General features: G+C 41.2%; 1 protein-coding gene across 1 annotated transcript in view; it reads left to right on the plus strand.

Annotated features, from left to right (window-relative positions):
* The window catches only part of ATRN (attractin), a 120,091-nt gene that overhangs the window by 69,584 nt on the left and 32,898 nt on the right, over positions 1 to 17,609 (plus strand). Inside the window, exon 25 of the mRNA XM_010580827.1 lies at positions 6,863 to 6,924. Coding sequence (XP_010579129.1) covers positions 6,863 to 6,924 — 62 coding nt within the window. The remainder of the gene's footprint in view (positions 1 to 6,862; positions 6,925 to 17,609) is intronic.

A 17,609-nucleotide genomic window follows, 5' to 3' on the forward strand; every position in this document is an offset into this window, starting at 1 on the left:
CTGCAAATACGCTGTACGTTCTTGCTGGGTAATGGGAAATAAGGGAACAAATAGTTAAAGGGAGAGAATGGCTGCACACTTGGGCACCAGCTGCAGGTATGGGAGGGTTAAAATGGTGGTGAAATGATGGTCTAAAACAAGCTTCCCTTGGTTCCCGAAGGGATGCAAATATCTCTTGTTTTTTCAGAGTAGGTGTCTTGTTCTGTGCTTAACTGAGCATTAACCCTGCACAGAGGCAAGGAGTTGTAATGCTTCTCTTCCCTTTTGGAGATTCAGCATCCACATTTCACTGTCAAATGTCTTCATTCACTGAAATTTGTCTTCCATTATCCATTTGTTAAATTGCCAAACTGCATTTGGTATATCTGAATGTGAATAGTTTGGGTCTTGACTGAGACAGGGTGTAATGCTAATCAACCCTTTTCCAGGTCAAGATGGACGGAGGGCAACTGATCCCCTTGCACGCAAAAAGAAACTGGTTTTTTAGGATACTGTGACACAAGGCTCCCGAAACAAAGTTGGTATATGTTCTCCTTCTAGAGCACTAACAGTTAGAACAGGATTTGTTAGGTTATTTAAAGAAGATCATGGTTTCTTTCTGCAATCGATCATCCTACTGCATTTGCCTATTACCTTTTATACCTAGATGACAAATATAATGTTTTTGTTGTCTAACATTTTGTGAGGTGGTAGCCCACATTCATTGTCTCCAAGATCTACCATAATGCAAAGAGGTAAAGAAAGAGCAGGTATTAATGAGCTTATTCTTTCCCGGTGTGATACACAATGTTAACGCAGAGGACAGGTGGTCTTGACTTAGCCTGCTCTTCTGTACTTTGCAGTTTACGCCATGGCCCTGTCTGAAAGGTAGAAATAATTATAATAATGAGACATTCCCTCTGTACCGATATCCTAGTGTTGGGACATGTTGGTCAGGTTTCTGACTAGATTTAGTTGTCTTTCAAGGCTCCTACAGCCTGAATTTATCTGATTCATCCTAGTCAAGTTTGCGGATTTGTATTTTGGGGTAGGGAGAACAGGGTTGCAGGCTGTTTAACCTGCTTATCAGGCTTAGAGCGTGATCTTTTCCTACGCTTTGCCACTCTGGCTCAGACTTAGAAAAATTAAGGTCTACTTTTAAGCTTACTACCACATCAGAGAGTTTTGCAAGTGGGAGGCAAAGTGGTTCTTGTAAGCTCGAATCCTGGATTTGAGTTTTTCCATCATTTTCACTGAATCCTTTAAGCTTTTAGCACTGGGGCATGCTGACCCAGTTTCCAGTTTCTCTGCGTTTCTTGACACTGAAAGTAGATTTAATAAATCAGTAGCCACTTCTTTTCTGTTGCTCAACATCTGGTCCAATGTCGGTGTGCCTTACCACAACCTTAGCTGCGTTCGGTCCAGCAGCGTGGTGCGATAGCCGATGCCTGAATGCGGCTGTGTAGTGCCGTGAGGACGGTGGATAGGACGTAGGACCTTTTGGAGGCTCCTGCCCTTCTGGAGCAGCAGCTGGAGGCCGGGGGAGATGTTTTAGGGCAGACGAATGGCGATAGGTTACCCCTATTTAGCAACGAGTGGAGCTTCTGGTACATCCCTGAAACCGAGGGCAAGGGTGCAGCGTGGAAATTGAAACCATCTAAGTGTAGGAGTCTACAAACAGATGTCTTCGTGTGCCTTGGGTGTTTAAGGTCCCCTTGTAGATGAAGACCTAGATGTGGAACTCTTCAGGTAATCCTCTACTAGACACCTACACTGGCCGACCGAATTGCACATGAGGTTTCCATTGAGCGTAAAGGGGCGATAGGCATGTATCTCCGTGTTCCTATATTTAGATGTCTTAATCTGTGTCTGAATCCCATAAATCTCATCTGCAGAGGTGCACAGATGCTTCTTTCCAAAAAGTTACCCTGGGAGATAACATCGCGGAGATGATTTGAGAGCCACCTGCCTGAAAAGGGTCATCTTGCCCTGCTCCTCCCTTGGGTTGCTGCTGAGTTTGCCTCGTCCCTCCGTGAGCAGGGTCAGTTCAGAAATACCAGCAAAAACCCCTGCGTTCCTACCGTTAGCTCTCTGCTGGCTTAACGACTTGCCTTGGCTCATTAAAGAAGTTCACAGAACACGTGCACCAGCAGCAGCGGCACGTGGCAGAGCCGAGACCACCTTTTAGGTGGCGGAGCTGGATTTTTTTTTCAGGTTTTTCCTCAAACCTCGCCGCCGAGGCTGTTGGAGTTGGCTGGCTGCTCCTGTTGAGTGGAGAGCACCAAGAACAATACGTGTTTTCTGCCACGTGCTTCACTAAGAGCATGTTGTATTTGTGTTTAAAGGAGAACTGAAACGGGGAACGATGTTTCTCTTGAGCAGAAGAGCAGTCTTTCCCTCCATCACTATCACAGAGGGCAAAATGAATGTTTTGATGACTTTGGCGTCGCTCAGGAATACTTAAAAACCATTTGTTTTTCAGCTGGTCCTTTGACAGAAGTGCAGGCACTCAGCATTCAAGCCACAGCATCCTGTTACTGTTGTCTCTATTCTCCAAGGTCAGATTGAATCCTTGCCTCTAACCATATTAAAAAAAAAAAAATAAAAAAGAGACACTGGAGGTGCTGAGGTGGCAGTAGAGGAAGATGTACATAAATGTCATCTGCTGCTTGTTTGGCTGTTGGCTTTATCTCTTTGGAAGCCCTTGGAGCTTCTAGCCTTTGTCTTACGTGCTGCTTTTTTGTTCGTTAACTTTGGCGCTGGAGCTGTATTTAAATAAGAAGCAAAGCAGCCTGAAATCTCTTAATTTCTGTGGTTTTCAGTGCTGTGTGGTCCCGTAGACTTTCAAAACACGAGTGCTGTAGCGTTCTCCCACCTGCTAGGTGAGGTTAATGGATCTAGCAGTAGGGACCTTTTGATTTCTTCTGAAATCACAGCAAGCACCAAACTCCAGTAGGCTTCTTCACGGTGCGCCTTCTCTGTTGTACTTCTCCGGTTTCATAAGTTAATTAGACTTTTATTTTTCTCTCCTTTACAATTCTATTCTAGGAGTGTGTCCTGTTCAAAATATCATTTCCAATTTCCCTTTTTTCTCATCCCTAATATATGAAGTAGGGTTGGAAAGAAAAGGCAGCACTGATGGGAATTGAGTCACTTTATGCAGTAGTGGAGAAAGGCAAAAATACGGCATATAATAATCCTGAATTGTTAGCAGGGAAAGAAGAGTTGTAGAAACGATGTCTTCTGTGTTTGTTTGTGTTTTCTCAAGCACTTAGATGCCCCAAATGTATCAAATTATGTTATGAAAATGCCATACTTGAAATGTTCTTCAGTACATTAGCAGTTCTTCAGTTAACAAGTTTAGATTAGGAGTGCTAATATTATGTATAACATTAGAAATTATTTGGGTTTGGAGAGAGATTTGTCCCATCCCCATCGTGGCTAATAGTTTGGCTTCTTTATCTCCAAAATAACGGTGACTTCCAGCACAAATGGAAGGAGTTACGTTGTGGTGATTGATCTGTAAATCTGTTTATTACATGTAAGTGAGAGCAGTTACGAAATTTGTTTCTTGCTGTATTTAATGAAAAAAAAAAATATTTCTATAGAATTTCTTATTGGGTTGGTGATACTAATTTTTCTTAGTGGTATGTGAAATTCAAGTACTTTTTAATGAGTTCAAAGCACTTGTAAATCAAAAGAATGGAGGCTTAAATAATTTTAGATATGGTTGCATTTACAGGCTTAAGGTGAACTTGTTTCAAACTAAGAAGTTGACTGAGAGTCGGCTGGACCCATTTTTGTACAAAATTATTCTCTTGAAATTATTCTCAAGTTTCTTTTCTCCTGAAGCACAAACTCGGGTACTAATGCAAACCAATTCCTGGTATGTAATCGTCCCAATTTGTTTGTCAAAATTTATATCAGTCACAGGCTGTAGTTTAACTCCCGAAGTATGTTGGGTTTGAAATACCAACTGTTACTGAAATGTCAGTTGAGTTCAAATTGCTTTTCCTTTACTCAGAATATTTTGTGGCTAAGTACTTTGCCATTAACTTCTTTGAAATGTGTGTGTACTGATTTCACAACTGGTGCACTTTTGAGATGTTTTTGGCTGGTTAGAGGTAGCCATATTTTGTTCTTGGCTTAATATTTTATGCTGTTCAAATGATAAAGAAAGTAAAGCTCTTAATTATACATTTTTATCAGTCCATACAGCTAGCTATTTTTGTTTATCTGGAAAGCAGCCAAATTTTTTGGATACTTCAAACGGTGTGGCATTAGGAAAAGCGTGATTGGTGTGCTTTTTCAGGTACCTTTTCAGATCAGATAAACACAAGCTTTATAATAATCTCTGGAATGAAAGTAATTAATTTTCTGATCTGTTTTAATCTTAACTGCTTAAGGATACTGCATTATTCATAAGAACATAATATAAAACATCTCCGAAGGACACGTATGTTATGGAAGTGGCAGTTTGGTTTTGCAGCTGAGCTGAAGTTCTGCTCTGTACCTGGAGGAGGCTCTCCCAGACCCCAGCACGAGATACACGGGGGTTTCCTGCAGTTACACTGCGTGTTCCTTTGGTACAAAATTAGTTTTTTGAGAATGGATAAATGAATCTTCTACTGTCATTTAAACTTAATTAAAAAATCTATACTGCTAAGAAATTTGTGTCATATTTTTCCTATATCCAGAATGAACAGTCTACTTTTAACAGCCATTTCTAACCAAACTTTCTGTGTAACTGAATTAATTAAGTCCTAGGAACAGATTATATTAGGGGAAATTAAGCTCTAAGTAAGCAAACCATTAACAATTATGATACTAAATTGCCTGTGACACAGATTGGTCAGGTTTAATAGCATAAAGTGTTTTCAGCTTGTGAGAAGTAAATTGCAGAAACCAACCTAGGCTTTTTTTTTTAATCTGTGTATGAGGTACAGATCCCCAGTTGGTCTTTGCAAGAGAAGAGCTCCACCAGGTAGGCAAAAGAACCACCACTGGTAAAGCATTTCTAGTGCTTTTGTGTGAAACAAACCCAAATTTTCCTTCTCTGTTTTATTTGTTTCCTACACTTCTATTATCAAAAAATGAGAAGCCCTTCTCTGGTAACAGTTCAGAGATTAGTTTGCGGTCTCATTAATCTTTCGTAGAATCTGTCCCTTTTCAAAATTAGCAGATAGTTGTTTCTTCTTCTACTTGGAGCAAGCTTTGGTCTCCATCACAGAAACTGGTCCTAATGATCGTCTGCAGAGGACTGGCCCCTTGATGATTTCTTTGTGCTTTAAATTTTGTTTTTCTGCAGAAGGATTTTTAAATGTAAGCTGTCGATACATAATAAGGTCTTTGCTTTCAAATGCATCTTTTATAGTTAGTCAGCATCATAGTTCTTCTCAGATCGTGTTTCTATATACTGGATGTATTACACGTTTGTATTTTGGGATGTGATATTTTAGTAAGAAAACTCTTTGCCTTGAAGAAATGCCAGAATAGTTATGCAAATATAAAACCACCCTAGTTGCCATGCACCGAGTTTTAAAATAAAAAGTGAAATCATACTCACTCTCTTTTTCTAATCAGAAACTTATTGGGAAGCACATTGTAAGGAAAAAATCAGCAAGAAACTCTGTGTTTTCTTGTCTTTTGTAGGCAGTAATACTGAGGTCACAAGCATCTGGTCTGCAGGTTTCGAGTTAGCTTTCCAGCAAAAGAGAAGTTATGCACTGTAAAGGAGCTTTCAACTTAAGAGCATTTCAGTATATTTATAAGAAAATTATTTTGGTCAGCTTCTGTACCAAGTTACAATGGATATTTAAAGCAAATATGATAACAGAAGGTATTCTAGAGCAACAGAAATCCAAGCAATAACTCATTTTGCATATATTCATGATTTTTGGAATGCAACTATTGCTGGGAGGAGACATTTGTGTTTATGCTAATGGTACCATAACACGCAGTTTATTAAGGGAAAAAAAAACAACAGATGACGCTTTAAGTGAATTTAATATCCATGGAAAGCTTTTGCAAGTGCAGATTGCAGCTGAGTTTTGAAATGAATTCAGTTACTTCATGAAAGAGTTAATATCCTGTTGTGGTGCTGAGATTGATAGTCAGAGGAAATAGGAGGTACCTGGAAAGAACTTCTGATCCCGAACATTGCCGAAGTTGCCTTGCTGTTGGCTTGCCTCCCCTCTGCTTTGTTATTTTTAACCAGGCTCCCTAATCTTTCCTTTTGCCTCTAACCACCTCCCAATTTCCTGTTCGCTTCTTCCCTCTGTTTTTTGTCCAAAATACTCGGTTGTTTTTCACTTTTCTTTGCAGTTTGAGTGGATTGCAGGAAAGTGAGTTCAGATGAATGCCATAGCTGTTTTTACAGTATCTATTATCTTCTGTGTTTCATGCCTTTTTGCTGCTCTTGGTGTAAGTTACTTATTCAAGGAGATTGTGATGTACAAATATTGCTTGAATAGGAGCATGCATTTTGAGCTTTTAAATGTTGTACTTTGGGTTGCTGTGTATGCAGTAATTAAAGATGCTCTATTTTTAGCTCTGTGAAACTTCTGTGTTCTGACTTTTTGAACTAGCATTTTCTCCAAGGTAGTTAATGTGCACTGAAGACTATTCCTTGAATACTGTTGGGAGAGATGTTACCTGTTTAGATTCATTTTTCGGATATATGATTTCAAAATAATGTGAAGTTAATAGTTTGTTTTCTTTTGCCTCAGAATATTTCAGTGCTTTTTCAAAACAGTGTTCAAAAATGTTAATTGACTGAAGTGAAGACGTATTTCATTGTAATTTGTTGATCCAGCAGCAATGTATCTTAAACATGAATTTTCTTTTCAGTAAGTAATAGAAGGCATTTGCTTTTCTTTTGCAGATTGCATTCTCACAACACAGCAACTTTATGGACCTGGTACAGTTCTTTGTGACATTTTTCAGGTACTTTTCATTTAAGACACCTAAATGTTTCTCCTTTAGGAAAGATCTTTGGGTTTTGTTTTTCAGTATAGTGTTTGGGTTTCTGTTGTTTGGGTGTTTTTTTTAATTGAACATCCTGCTTAACATCACAGCCTAAAAAATGGGAATCTCTGCTATGTTTAAAGTATTTAATTAGGACATATGTCAAGAAAATTGTCTGCCCATCTTTGCAAATCTGTCTTGTCCTGTGCATGCAGGGAAAGGGAGGCTGGGGGTGGGGGAGGCTTTTTGAAATGGAGAAGTTACTTTTAAAATGGCATGGAAGACATCATCTGAGTTACTACATCACACAAATAATGTATGACTTAGAGAAATTGCAGATATTCACACGTAGTCAGACATGAATCATAAGTTAAGGAAGTGATTTTGCAAAGAGTTAAGCATGGACTAATTTCAAACTCTTTAGGTGGCACCTTTTGGTTTTAAACCGAACTCTGAAAATCTGTCAAGTTAAATGCAAACATACGTTTCAACACCATTGAAGCCAAATAGCCTTCTGTCCTTCGTGAACTGCTTGGCAGAGTTCATTTCTTAGTGTGAACTGAATTAATGATTCCCTAGGAGTTGGAAACAACAGAAGCAATTTCAGTATTTGTTTCTTCTTCCATCCTCCAAAAAAGTCTAACCCTAACAAAGAGGTTAAATGTTTCCCAAAGCATAGCAGGCCATCTCTTTTAAGGTTTCAAAATCTAATGTGTTACCTTCTATTTTAGGAACTGTTAATGTTCCACAAATATAAACCAATACTTGATCAATAAGGAGAACTCCCCCAGGAGGGATATGCATGGAGTAAACAGTACTCCAGATCTTACAACCTGTTTTAAAGTAGGCAATATTATGCCCACTTTAAAATGAGCAGTGGGAATAATATCTTGCTTTAGATTTCATGCTAAATTTAATTAAAGCAAGGAGCTCCAGATGGATCCTTCAGACAAGTGGTTTATATCATTTTTTTTTTTTAGTACATAGCTTTTACGGAGTGGAGTGTGCTTTAATGCAATCCCAGGTAAAAAGCAGGCTTGAAGCATCACCTTGCTTCCATTGGTATGGAGTAAATGTTTACTCCTGGATCAGACTTCAGCATTTGTTCTGCTGAATCCATCACAGTCAAGGTCTTCCATAAAAATCTTTGTGGCAGGCTAATTACTTATAAGGAGAATGAAGAGGGAAGCAGTTGGTTCCTGAGTTTTAATGGCATGAGACCAATCCTCGCTTTAAAAACTATCCATTAGTTCTTTACAGACCCAGACCCACCTGCGGATGAGAGTTCAAAACTCTTCAATATGAGTGATTCCTCCAGTTCCGTTACTGGGAGAGAATCACAGTTTGAAGCAGAAGATATGTCCATTATGTATCTCAGTGAGCACGTGTAGCCGAAAATATATGTCCAGAAGTTAGGCAGATGGAAGATAGTCAACAGTGATTTTCCTTCCCTCCCTCCCTCCCTGCTATCGCATAGATCTCCTTGAGAATTAATGTTGCGATATTATTTAACATCCTAACGTGCCAGAGGAATAAGAACGTGTGTATTTGGGAGAAGACTGTTTATTGGTGTTTTCCAACTAAGCATTTATAATGTATTAAAAATTCTTCGATTCTTTGACTGTAACTACTGCTAAGTTCCTCTCCCAGTATATTTTACAGTCACTATAACTCGCTAAATAACCAGTGTATTAGAACAGCATGATTCATCTCTTCTCTTTGTAGGGGAAGCTATTGAAACGCTTGCATTTTTAATGCTCGAGGGTGCATTTCATAATTACAGTTGAATCCAAGTTAGACCATAAATAAGTAATATCTGATAGCCCCCTGTGATGTTAATGAGATACAGTTGGCTGAAAATTTGCACACTAAGTAGAAGCAATGAAAATGCTTTCTGCAAAGCCTAAAGACAGTTGGTAAAACCACCTTTGAGATACAGGCCACCTCCGACTCGAAAACTGAGATACTTACCAATTCTTTGAACGTAATAGACACAAAAAGAGACCTTGTTCTGGCAAATGGATGTTTAGAATGGCTTTCTGCTAGCACGTTCAAGGGTCTTGCTTCATTTTGCCATTCTGCAGGCAATTTTGGAAGTTTTTCTGTGCCGGTGACGTCGTGGCACGTTTCCATCTTCTAGAAGGCACCTTCTCCATTTCATTGTAACCCCATCCTCAGTGTGGGCTTCTGCCCTGCTGCTGGAAGAAACAGCTCTGCCTTGAGCTGCCCGGAGAAACTGCAGGGAAACGGGCTTTAGATTTTCAGTTTCACTGCTGACGTTGGTGATGATTTAGGTCAAGTCAGTCCCTCCAACGGGCACTGGAGTGCAAGCTGGGTTGCCAGACTCCAGCACTGCTGAATTTATGGGGTATCGCAGGCTGGACTGACTATTTGAGGCACACAACGTTCCAGAGAAGCCAGGAACCTGGCCGTGCATTTTAACAACATCAGGCAGCGCGGAGCAGTACGAGACGTGACTGCTGGATTTGATTTCCACTTCATTTAAGAGCTGGGCTACTGTGGGTCAGAGGGGGGTCCGCCTCACGTTTCGAGGTGCTGTTAGACTTTCGGAGCTCCTTCTGGAGTCAATGTTCAGCATGAAGTCAGGTGCGTGGCTGTATGTTACCTTTATTTTATTTTGCAACACGTTAACGTTTTATTTTAAGCTAAGAAAATGTCAGTGGGTAAAGGTTGGGTAGAACAGTGAAGTTACGGGGTCATTAATATTGAATTATAATTGGAGCCATGGGAGAAATGATATTCTAACCGTTGTTAACCTTTGCAAAGCTAAATGAATTGCAAGCAAACTGCGGGGTTTTTTTCTGTTTCCTCCTCTGCTTTTCATAACATGGCTCTTTAATTTACAGATCTTGCTGTTGTCTTTCAGCAGGTAGTTTGAGCTATTCTGACAGTATCCAGTAAACATCTTTATTAGCATCTGTGCTTCCTTGTCTTCCAAAAAGTCTATGCATGCCACCACACCTATCTGTAACATGTATTTCTCACCAGTGTACTTTTGCATACAGATGATGTGAAAATATTTATTATTTTGAATATTTGCCCTTCTAAACTCATATTGCTCACCAATTATCCTTTTTCTTTCTTTTATTTTTTTAAAAAAAAGTGCACCTGTATTTCTTCTGTGCTTCTCTGCTTTATTGGCCAGTTCCGTAGAGATTTATAAGAGGCCTATTAAGAATGGTTCGAATGAAATAAGGATGTGTAAGAAACAGCAGAACAAGAGTTGAAAGCATGGCTTGTATTCAAACTGGTGACACAGTTGGCTGTAAAGCAGTCGAGGATCATGCTGGTAGCCCTGCAACTAGTCAGGAGGAGACTTCTTGCTCCAAAACTAGGAGGGTGGCAGCAAGGTCACAGCACATCGCCGCTGCCGTTCCTTTTCCTAGTGCCCTAAGAAACTCAAAATGAGGAGATGGAGGTATTGACCAACAGGCTTGCCTAAAAGATCAGAAGTGTGAAGTGGGCAAAACTGAAGCCAAATAGTCCTGCCAAGGATGCTGTTGAGCCTTACAGGGTATAAAAGACCTATAAACCCTATAAACCAGGTTTGCTGTCTTTAGGAAAGAGACCAGGAGATGTGGTGAGGACCTGACAACCAGCATCCCTTGTCCTCTGTGTGGGGTGCAAGTGATGTTGGCCAAACCAGCTGGCCAATACATTTGGCATTTGAGGGTGTGAGAGTGTGAATGGGTATAATCCGTTTTTCTCTGAGGCTTTGTGAACTATAATCACCTTCAGCCCGGAGAATGTTCTGGGGAAACCTTACTGCGGCCTTTGAATACTTAAAGGGGGCTTACAAGATAGATGGAGACAGGCTTTTTAGTAGGACCTGTAGCAATAGGACAAGGGGTAATGGTTTTAAACTAAAACAGGGTAGATTCAGAGTAGATATAAGGAAGAAATGTTTTAGGATGAGGGTGGTGAGGCACTGGCACAGGTTGCCCAGAGAGGTGGTCGATGCCCCATCCCTGGGAACATTCCAGGTCAGGCTGGACGGGGCTCTGAGCAACCCGATTGAGTTGAAAATGTCCCTGCTCACTGCAGGGGCGTTGGACTAGGTGACCTTTAAAGGTCCCTTCCAACCCAAACCATTCTATGATTCTACAGTTCTGCTCTATGAGCTTAGTTACACTGATTTACCATAGACCTCTGATGTCTTCTACTGCACTTCTGTGACCTCACGTGCACAGTTCACCCCATTTCTTGACTGCTGTATGTCTCATCTTTCATATCTGCCCTTGAAACATCCTTTTAGGCGTGTTCAACACTGACACTCTCTAGTCCCATCGTAGTCTTACGGTGATGGTTAGAGAAACGGGTTTATTTCACAAACAGAACAAAAGTTGCCGGTTTTGTGTTTTCATGGTGGCATATGAAACATCATGTGCCTCTACTAAGGTCTGAATATCAGAGAGTGTAATTTTAGTTTGGTGCAAATAATTGGACTTGTTCCTCAGGAAGACTTTCGAGGGAGTGGTGTTTGTCTCCGTACAAGAGTCAGGCAGATGGTTTAATGTGCTGTATATTATTTTTCCTGGCTGTCAGCATTTGCCCAGTGTTTTCAGTAAGTGGGAATGGCCTGTTGCAATAATTCAAATCTGGAGCTGTGCTGCAGATATTTTATTTACTCTTTTTGCTTATTAAATAATTTCTTACTGCAGTATAAATGGCAGTACTAAATATGTGCCTAAAATACAGTCTGAATTGCCTCCCTGCCCCCCTCCCTTATTTTTTTGAGGAAAAGGGAGAGCTTGGGAATATCTTCACACTAGTTCTAACAAGATGAAGTTTTAACAGTTTCAGCATCCATGACTTCCTTCTTTCCATGTTGTCCTCATCACTCCTTACTTCTCCCTCCACAATGGTCACATGTGGACCAGAGCGGTGAGGCCATTTGGTCTCTCCTCCGTTAATTAGTCCCATCGTTATCTCTGCTCATTTATGCTTTTGGCCTCTAAAGTCTCCTGTGACAACGTAGCGTTTTGGGGTGTGATACAAGCACTTTGGGTTTTTAAACCTTTATTGAGTAGGATTTAGTTTATAGCTTCGATACCTTAATTTCGGTTTCTGTGTGTGTTGTCGGGGTTCTTCTCCTAGTCTGTGGAGGTGATGGACACCAAAGAGCGGTTTGGTTACCAGACGTAGGTGTCCACTTTAGGGTGAGCCATACAGCTCTCCACGGATCACTGACTGTAACTCATTTCGGTATTTCTCATGAGTTGACTTGACAAGATGATCGGGTTAGTGCAGAGACTACAGAAGAGGAGAACTGGCAATGGAAGGAGTCTACTGGGCCAACGCCATGCTTGGTCCCTGGGCCCGCTCACAGCTACAGCCTGCTCGGCTGTCCCTGCCTTCAGAGTAGCTTGTTCTCCTGCCTGAAAAGAGTATGAGGGAAAAACCTTCAAATTACAGGTCAAAATAACGCTGATTTCCATTCCAGTTTCATCACGTGCTCCATGATTTTTGCTGTGTTTACTTCAAGCTCCATCTTCTAGACCTGCAAGACAACTTCTTCCCTTTATTTGATGTTACGCCTTTTGTGATAGCACAGAAGGACTTGCAAATCCGAACCCTAAAAAGCAAAACAAAAACAAATTAAAAAACCCCAAACAAACACACACATTAATACCTGCTTTCCCAAAAGACCTCAACCCTCTAGTTAGATTGATCTTGTGTTTATGGGAGCTGCCACCGTTTTACAGGGTGTCAGCTTGGTCGTGCTAGCCAGTAGGTAGATTTTTAAACCAGACACAAAAGAAAAACAGTACCAACTGCCGCAAACACGATGGGTTGTGGCTTGTTAAACCTCGGTGCCATCTTCAGCGGAAAGATAAGGTCGTTAATCTGTAGATCAGATCTGTTGGTTTGCTGTTGGCTGCAGATAGCTCTTTGGCAAAGGCCAACCGTGCAAACCCAGTGCACTGCTTCAGCGTTATGTACTTGTTCCAATTATTTTGAGGTTTAATGCATCGAGTACTTAAAAATGTGTCCTATAACTCTCCAGCATATTAAAATGTACTTTTAAATAGCACTTAAATAGCTTCCAATTCATCAAAATAATTTGGGATGTGTTTCTAGTAATCATTGCAGTGCTTTCTGAAATTATTAAGTGACCTATATACGTTAAAGCATATTAGTATTGAAGCTGCTGTATATTTTGGCGTTTAAAACTGCCATTTTTTACTAGCAATTCTGATGTTGATAAACATTGTAGGAGAGTTTAATAATTGGGCCCTAATACACCAGATGGATTTTCTTCTCTCCTTGTGAGAATGCATCATATCAAAGTGCTGATGAAGTTTTCCAGCCATTTAAAAATGAAGGTACTTGCTTGGAGAGCTTTAAGGATACCTCGAGCAGAGAGGATATCCTTTCTGCTATGAAAAGGAGCTTAGAGTACAGAATAAAACCAGACGAGGTGTTTTAAGTTCAGATTTTTGTGTCAGGGTGGGAATACCCTATGGTATAAAGAGCGCCGAAGGCTTATGAGCTAACTATTAATGCACGTGTTAAGGCCAGCTGAGGGGAGATTACTTACAACCATGTTGCTCATTTATTGTACTTATATAAGCTAGTAAATAATTAAGAATTACTTAATTAAGCTATTTATCAAATAGAATATTGTCCATAAAATGTAAATGTAACTTCTCCCTGTATTGCAAGATTTATGCTGCATAAGTATAAACTTTTATAACTCGTATAGGCCAACGAAAGCTGCGTTTGGTAGAACCTGACCCCAGTGAGGAGTCGTGTTCAAATTTCCCTGGGGTGAAAAACTCTCCGGGGGTGTTAGAAGTCTCCAGGTGGCTCTTTTTCCTTCCCATCTGGTTTCACGTCTGAGTTTTCTGGTTTCCTCTTTTTCTCTTGGAAAAATTGAACTGCTCTCAAACTGGACTTATCATTGGCCTTAGGAAAATGGAAATCCAGCAGCTGATAGTTGAGGGACAGCTACTGGATGCGCTGCTTCGCCTGTACGTGACATTTGCAAGACTGCGCTGGGATGTTACAAGCCCAAGAACATTTCTGTCCCCTCTACCTTCTTTTCAGAGAGCTAGATGAGGCAAAATGATAAAAAAGCGTTGTTTGAGATGGGGGGAGGTATAGAGGGGTGACCTGAATGAACAGTGTGGATTTGGGGGATGAAGGAGGCTCTTGGTGGGCTATTATTTTTGGAGGAGAAAGAAACAGAAGGAAAAGGTAAAGCAAGTCCTGCAGCAAAGGTTTATTTTTAAAGCCATTTGGAAACGGGTGGATATTCATAGCTGGCAGAAACATCGCTGAGGCTGTTCAGGAGAGAGCAGGGCAGAGCGTGGCATTTGACCAGGACTCTGCTAACCGTAGACATTTACTCCAAATCATTTTCCAACACGGCTCTCGTTCCACACAGCTGTTTCTTTCCACTGCTTCCATATTTACACAGTTGCTTTCCAAGACAAGGTATGGAGGAAAAAAAAAAGCTTCTTTAAAGCTACTGATGTGAGGATAGGTCTTTTTAACTTATTTCAGGATGGTTTAGGCTGAGTAAACCCAGCAGATAGATCTTGACTTCGCTCTACCCCCAGGGCTCTTCCAGCAGGTGATGGACTGCAGCCCAGCAAGCAAGCGCTGCCTTTTATTCCTCCCCGAGTGCTGCCAAGGGGAGGTAGTGCAAGGGGGAAAATATATTTCCTTAGTGATTTTATAGCTTTTGTGGGTATTTGCTGCCTCCTTGTGACGGTACAAAGATGTATGGTGCTGTTCCTCTGAAATACAGGGTACTGTGGTGAGTGTTTTAGAAGGAGTTTTTATTAGTCCTTAATTGTTAATTCCTCTCTGTGCTTTCTTCAGAAACTCTTGGCTGTGGTGCCAGAAGTGAGGCAGGCAAGAGAAACCCGTGAAAGACTCTGGCACATACAGTCTTATGCAATGTTGCATTTTGGAAAGGGGATTTAATATAAGGATCAAGGTGAACCACTCTAGCTCTCTTCCCCAAGGGAGTAAATGAATATGTAGGGAGAGGCCGTGTTCAAATCAACCAAAAATAAGAGGTCCGTCCCTGGCGTTTACAACTCGCTGAGGTCACGTTTTTCCTAAAAAGGAGCCATCCTCATAGGAGTTCAGCATGTTTTGACATGTATCTTCGGTTCGGTGTGTATGGTTCTGGTGCTGTCTGTTAAGACACGTGTGAATTAAGGGTCACCTACAGAAAGGTGGAGATCTCATTCACTTTGCTGGTTGTGCATGGCACAAAGCAGCTTCATCTGTACGCCTGACCTCTCGAGAAACACCTCCTGAAGGTAAATTTCTGTAAAATGGGTCTTTATAACACAGAGGTGCTGGAGATTGAAGAAGCATCTGACCTTTTTCCTCTGCCCTTTGGACGTCCATCTCCTTTCCCCAAATAAAGGGGTGTCGAGGAGGTAGACTCGGACAAGCCGTGGCTGTAGGCATTGCACCTAAGCTGCATTGAAAATGCTTTATCCTGAGATGAGACTTCTCGCTGGAGTCGCGACGTGGGCGCGATCGCCTGGCAGGCGTTGCGCTTTGGCAGCCTGTCCTAGGGACTCCTGCAGATGTTTTGAATATTGTTGTTTTCATGGTTGAATTATATGTGGAGCCAGGAACAGTTTTCCCCGCTGCCTTGAAGATTTTGTTTTATTTCCACCCTCCATTTGTACATTGGTGTTAAAATGTTACTGAAAACAAAGCAGACCAAAGATTTAGCTCATGGTCTTAGCTGTGCTGGTTTTGCGTGAATACGTTTTGGATTTTTTTTTCTCTTCAGGGAGCACTGTCCTCCTTGGGCCTCAGAGATAAAGCAAACGTTGCACCTTAGAAAGACCTTAGGTTTCTTTGAGGAAAAGGGAGCTTGAAGAAAAAAAAGCTTACCAAAGCCATTGAGTAAATGTGGTGGCATTCATGCTGTGGGGAGCTAACAGGAGTCCCAAGATAAATGTGGGCACTCGAAAATTTTGCTAGTCCATCATTCACTTGTGCCTGTTCAGGTGTGGCAAAAGTGAAAATCCATCTAGTCCAAACGTGACCTTGTCCAGGAGAGAAATACTGTTCCCAGGTGGTACGAACCGTCTGCTATTGCGCTTAATACAGCGGCAGGGAGCTTCGGGAAAGAAAGGGAAAGCTGAAGGTATGAAATCCTTAATCATCAATAATGCATATTAGCTTCTTTACCAAAATAGCAATTGAAGATTTAATGTATACGCTTTACTAGTTAATGGGGGCACATTGTTTTTTACTGCAAAAGTCAGTAATAAACCAGTACCTCTCAAAAAGGAAAATGAAATAGCCGCTAAAAGGGCTTGTCTAAACTGTTTGTGTTTGCAGAAAAATGGCCAGGCTTTTACAGTGAAATGATGTCAGATTTTAACATTTAGAGAAAATGTGGGGGAAGTGATTTGGAATACATACCTCTTAAAATGAAAAAGGCCAAACAAATCTCTCCATGATCCTGCTTAAATTTATAAAAAAATAGGCACCGTAGGAGTCTTTAAAAGCTGTGCAGACGTTTTAATGCTGAAGTCACACAAGTGCCAATTTTTTAATATCGTATACTGTATGATAGTAAAACATATTTCTGTACATATCTAAGCTTGAAAAATATAATCACATTGCCTAATGGCTGCTCCTTGAGTGTTTGGTGCTCGATCACATGCAGTTTTCATAATATATAGGCTATGGGTAGTGATATGTAATCAGGAGCAGGCTCTCCTCCTTCTGCATCTCGGGGAATGGTTCCTGCTGTCTGTCCTTTTCTTAATGATAAATACTTCCACATCTTTACATTACTCTCTGCTAAAGAATTTGCCGCTGTAGAGTAGGATTCCCAGTTGCTGAAGTAGTGCTTGAAGGACAAAATCTGCGGCCCCTCACAGCTCGTGTAAGGCAAACGGCGCGGCATTTACGGAGAGAGGGAACAGCAGGGAACCGGTGGGGTGAGATGAGATGCCGTCCATCAGCATAAGCTGTTTTTTTTCAGTCAGCAGTGCAACAGTGGCTTCATGTCCAAGTAGAAGAGGTCGTCATCGGCGTCATGGACGTTTGTATGAGTAGGATGGGAGAGCACGGTGGAAACCACAGCATTGTTTGGAAATAAGAAATTTGGACACACAAAGGATTGATTTTTGGAAGCAGCGCTGGATTTGTTTTCGAAGGCAGGGAGTGTTGAGTGGTCACAGTCTTTCTCCCACCGTAGTCTTTCCTGCGTGGCTGTGGGTCTCCACTGGGAGCCCCAGAGCGGCGAGAACCGAGCCGTGCCCAGCGGCAGGGAGAGGGGCACGCCGGTTCCCCCTTCAGCAGAAATCCCTGTTCAAGCATACAGAGCACAGCGGTCGGCGTAAATAGTGCGCTTCAGGAAATAAGTCATCTATTCTGGTTAATCTTCCTTTAAGTGCTCACTTCAAATATACGCTAGAGCATGGGGAAGGAGGTTTGGAGGCATTTTCTCTTCCCCATCAGTGCGGTGCTTGATAAGAGAGGCTTTCACTGGGGTTCAGATGTACAAACGGAAAAATTTTAATCTTAGAAAGCTTGCTTGCCTTGAAGTTGCTCATTAAGTATTCAGTGTGATAAGATCATAACTGTCAACAAAGTCGGCTTTTATTATTATTATTATTATTGTAACTACTTTTTGTTAAATCTGCTTC

This window comes from Haliaeetus leucocephalus, unplaced genomic scaffold (genome assembly GCF_000737465.1).
Source record: "Haliaeetus leucocephalus isolate CR32 unplaced genomic scaffold, Haliaeetus_leucocephalus-4.0 Scaffold741, whole genome shotgun sequence".
NCBI classification, from domain to species: domain Eukaryota; kingdom Metazoa; phylum Chordata; class Aves; order Accipitriformes; family Accipitridae; genus Haliaeetus; species Haliaeetus leucocephalus.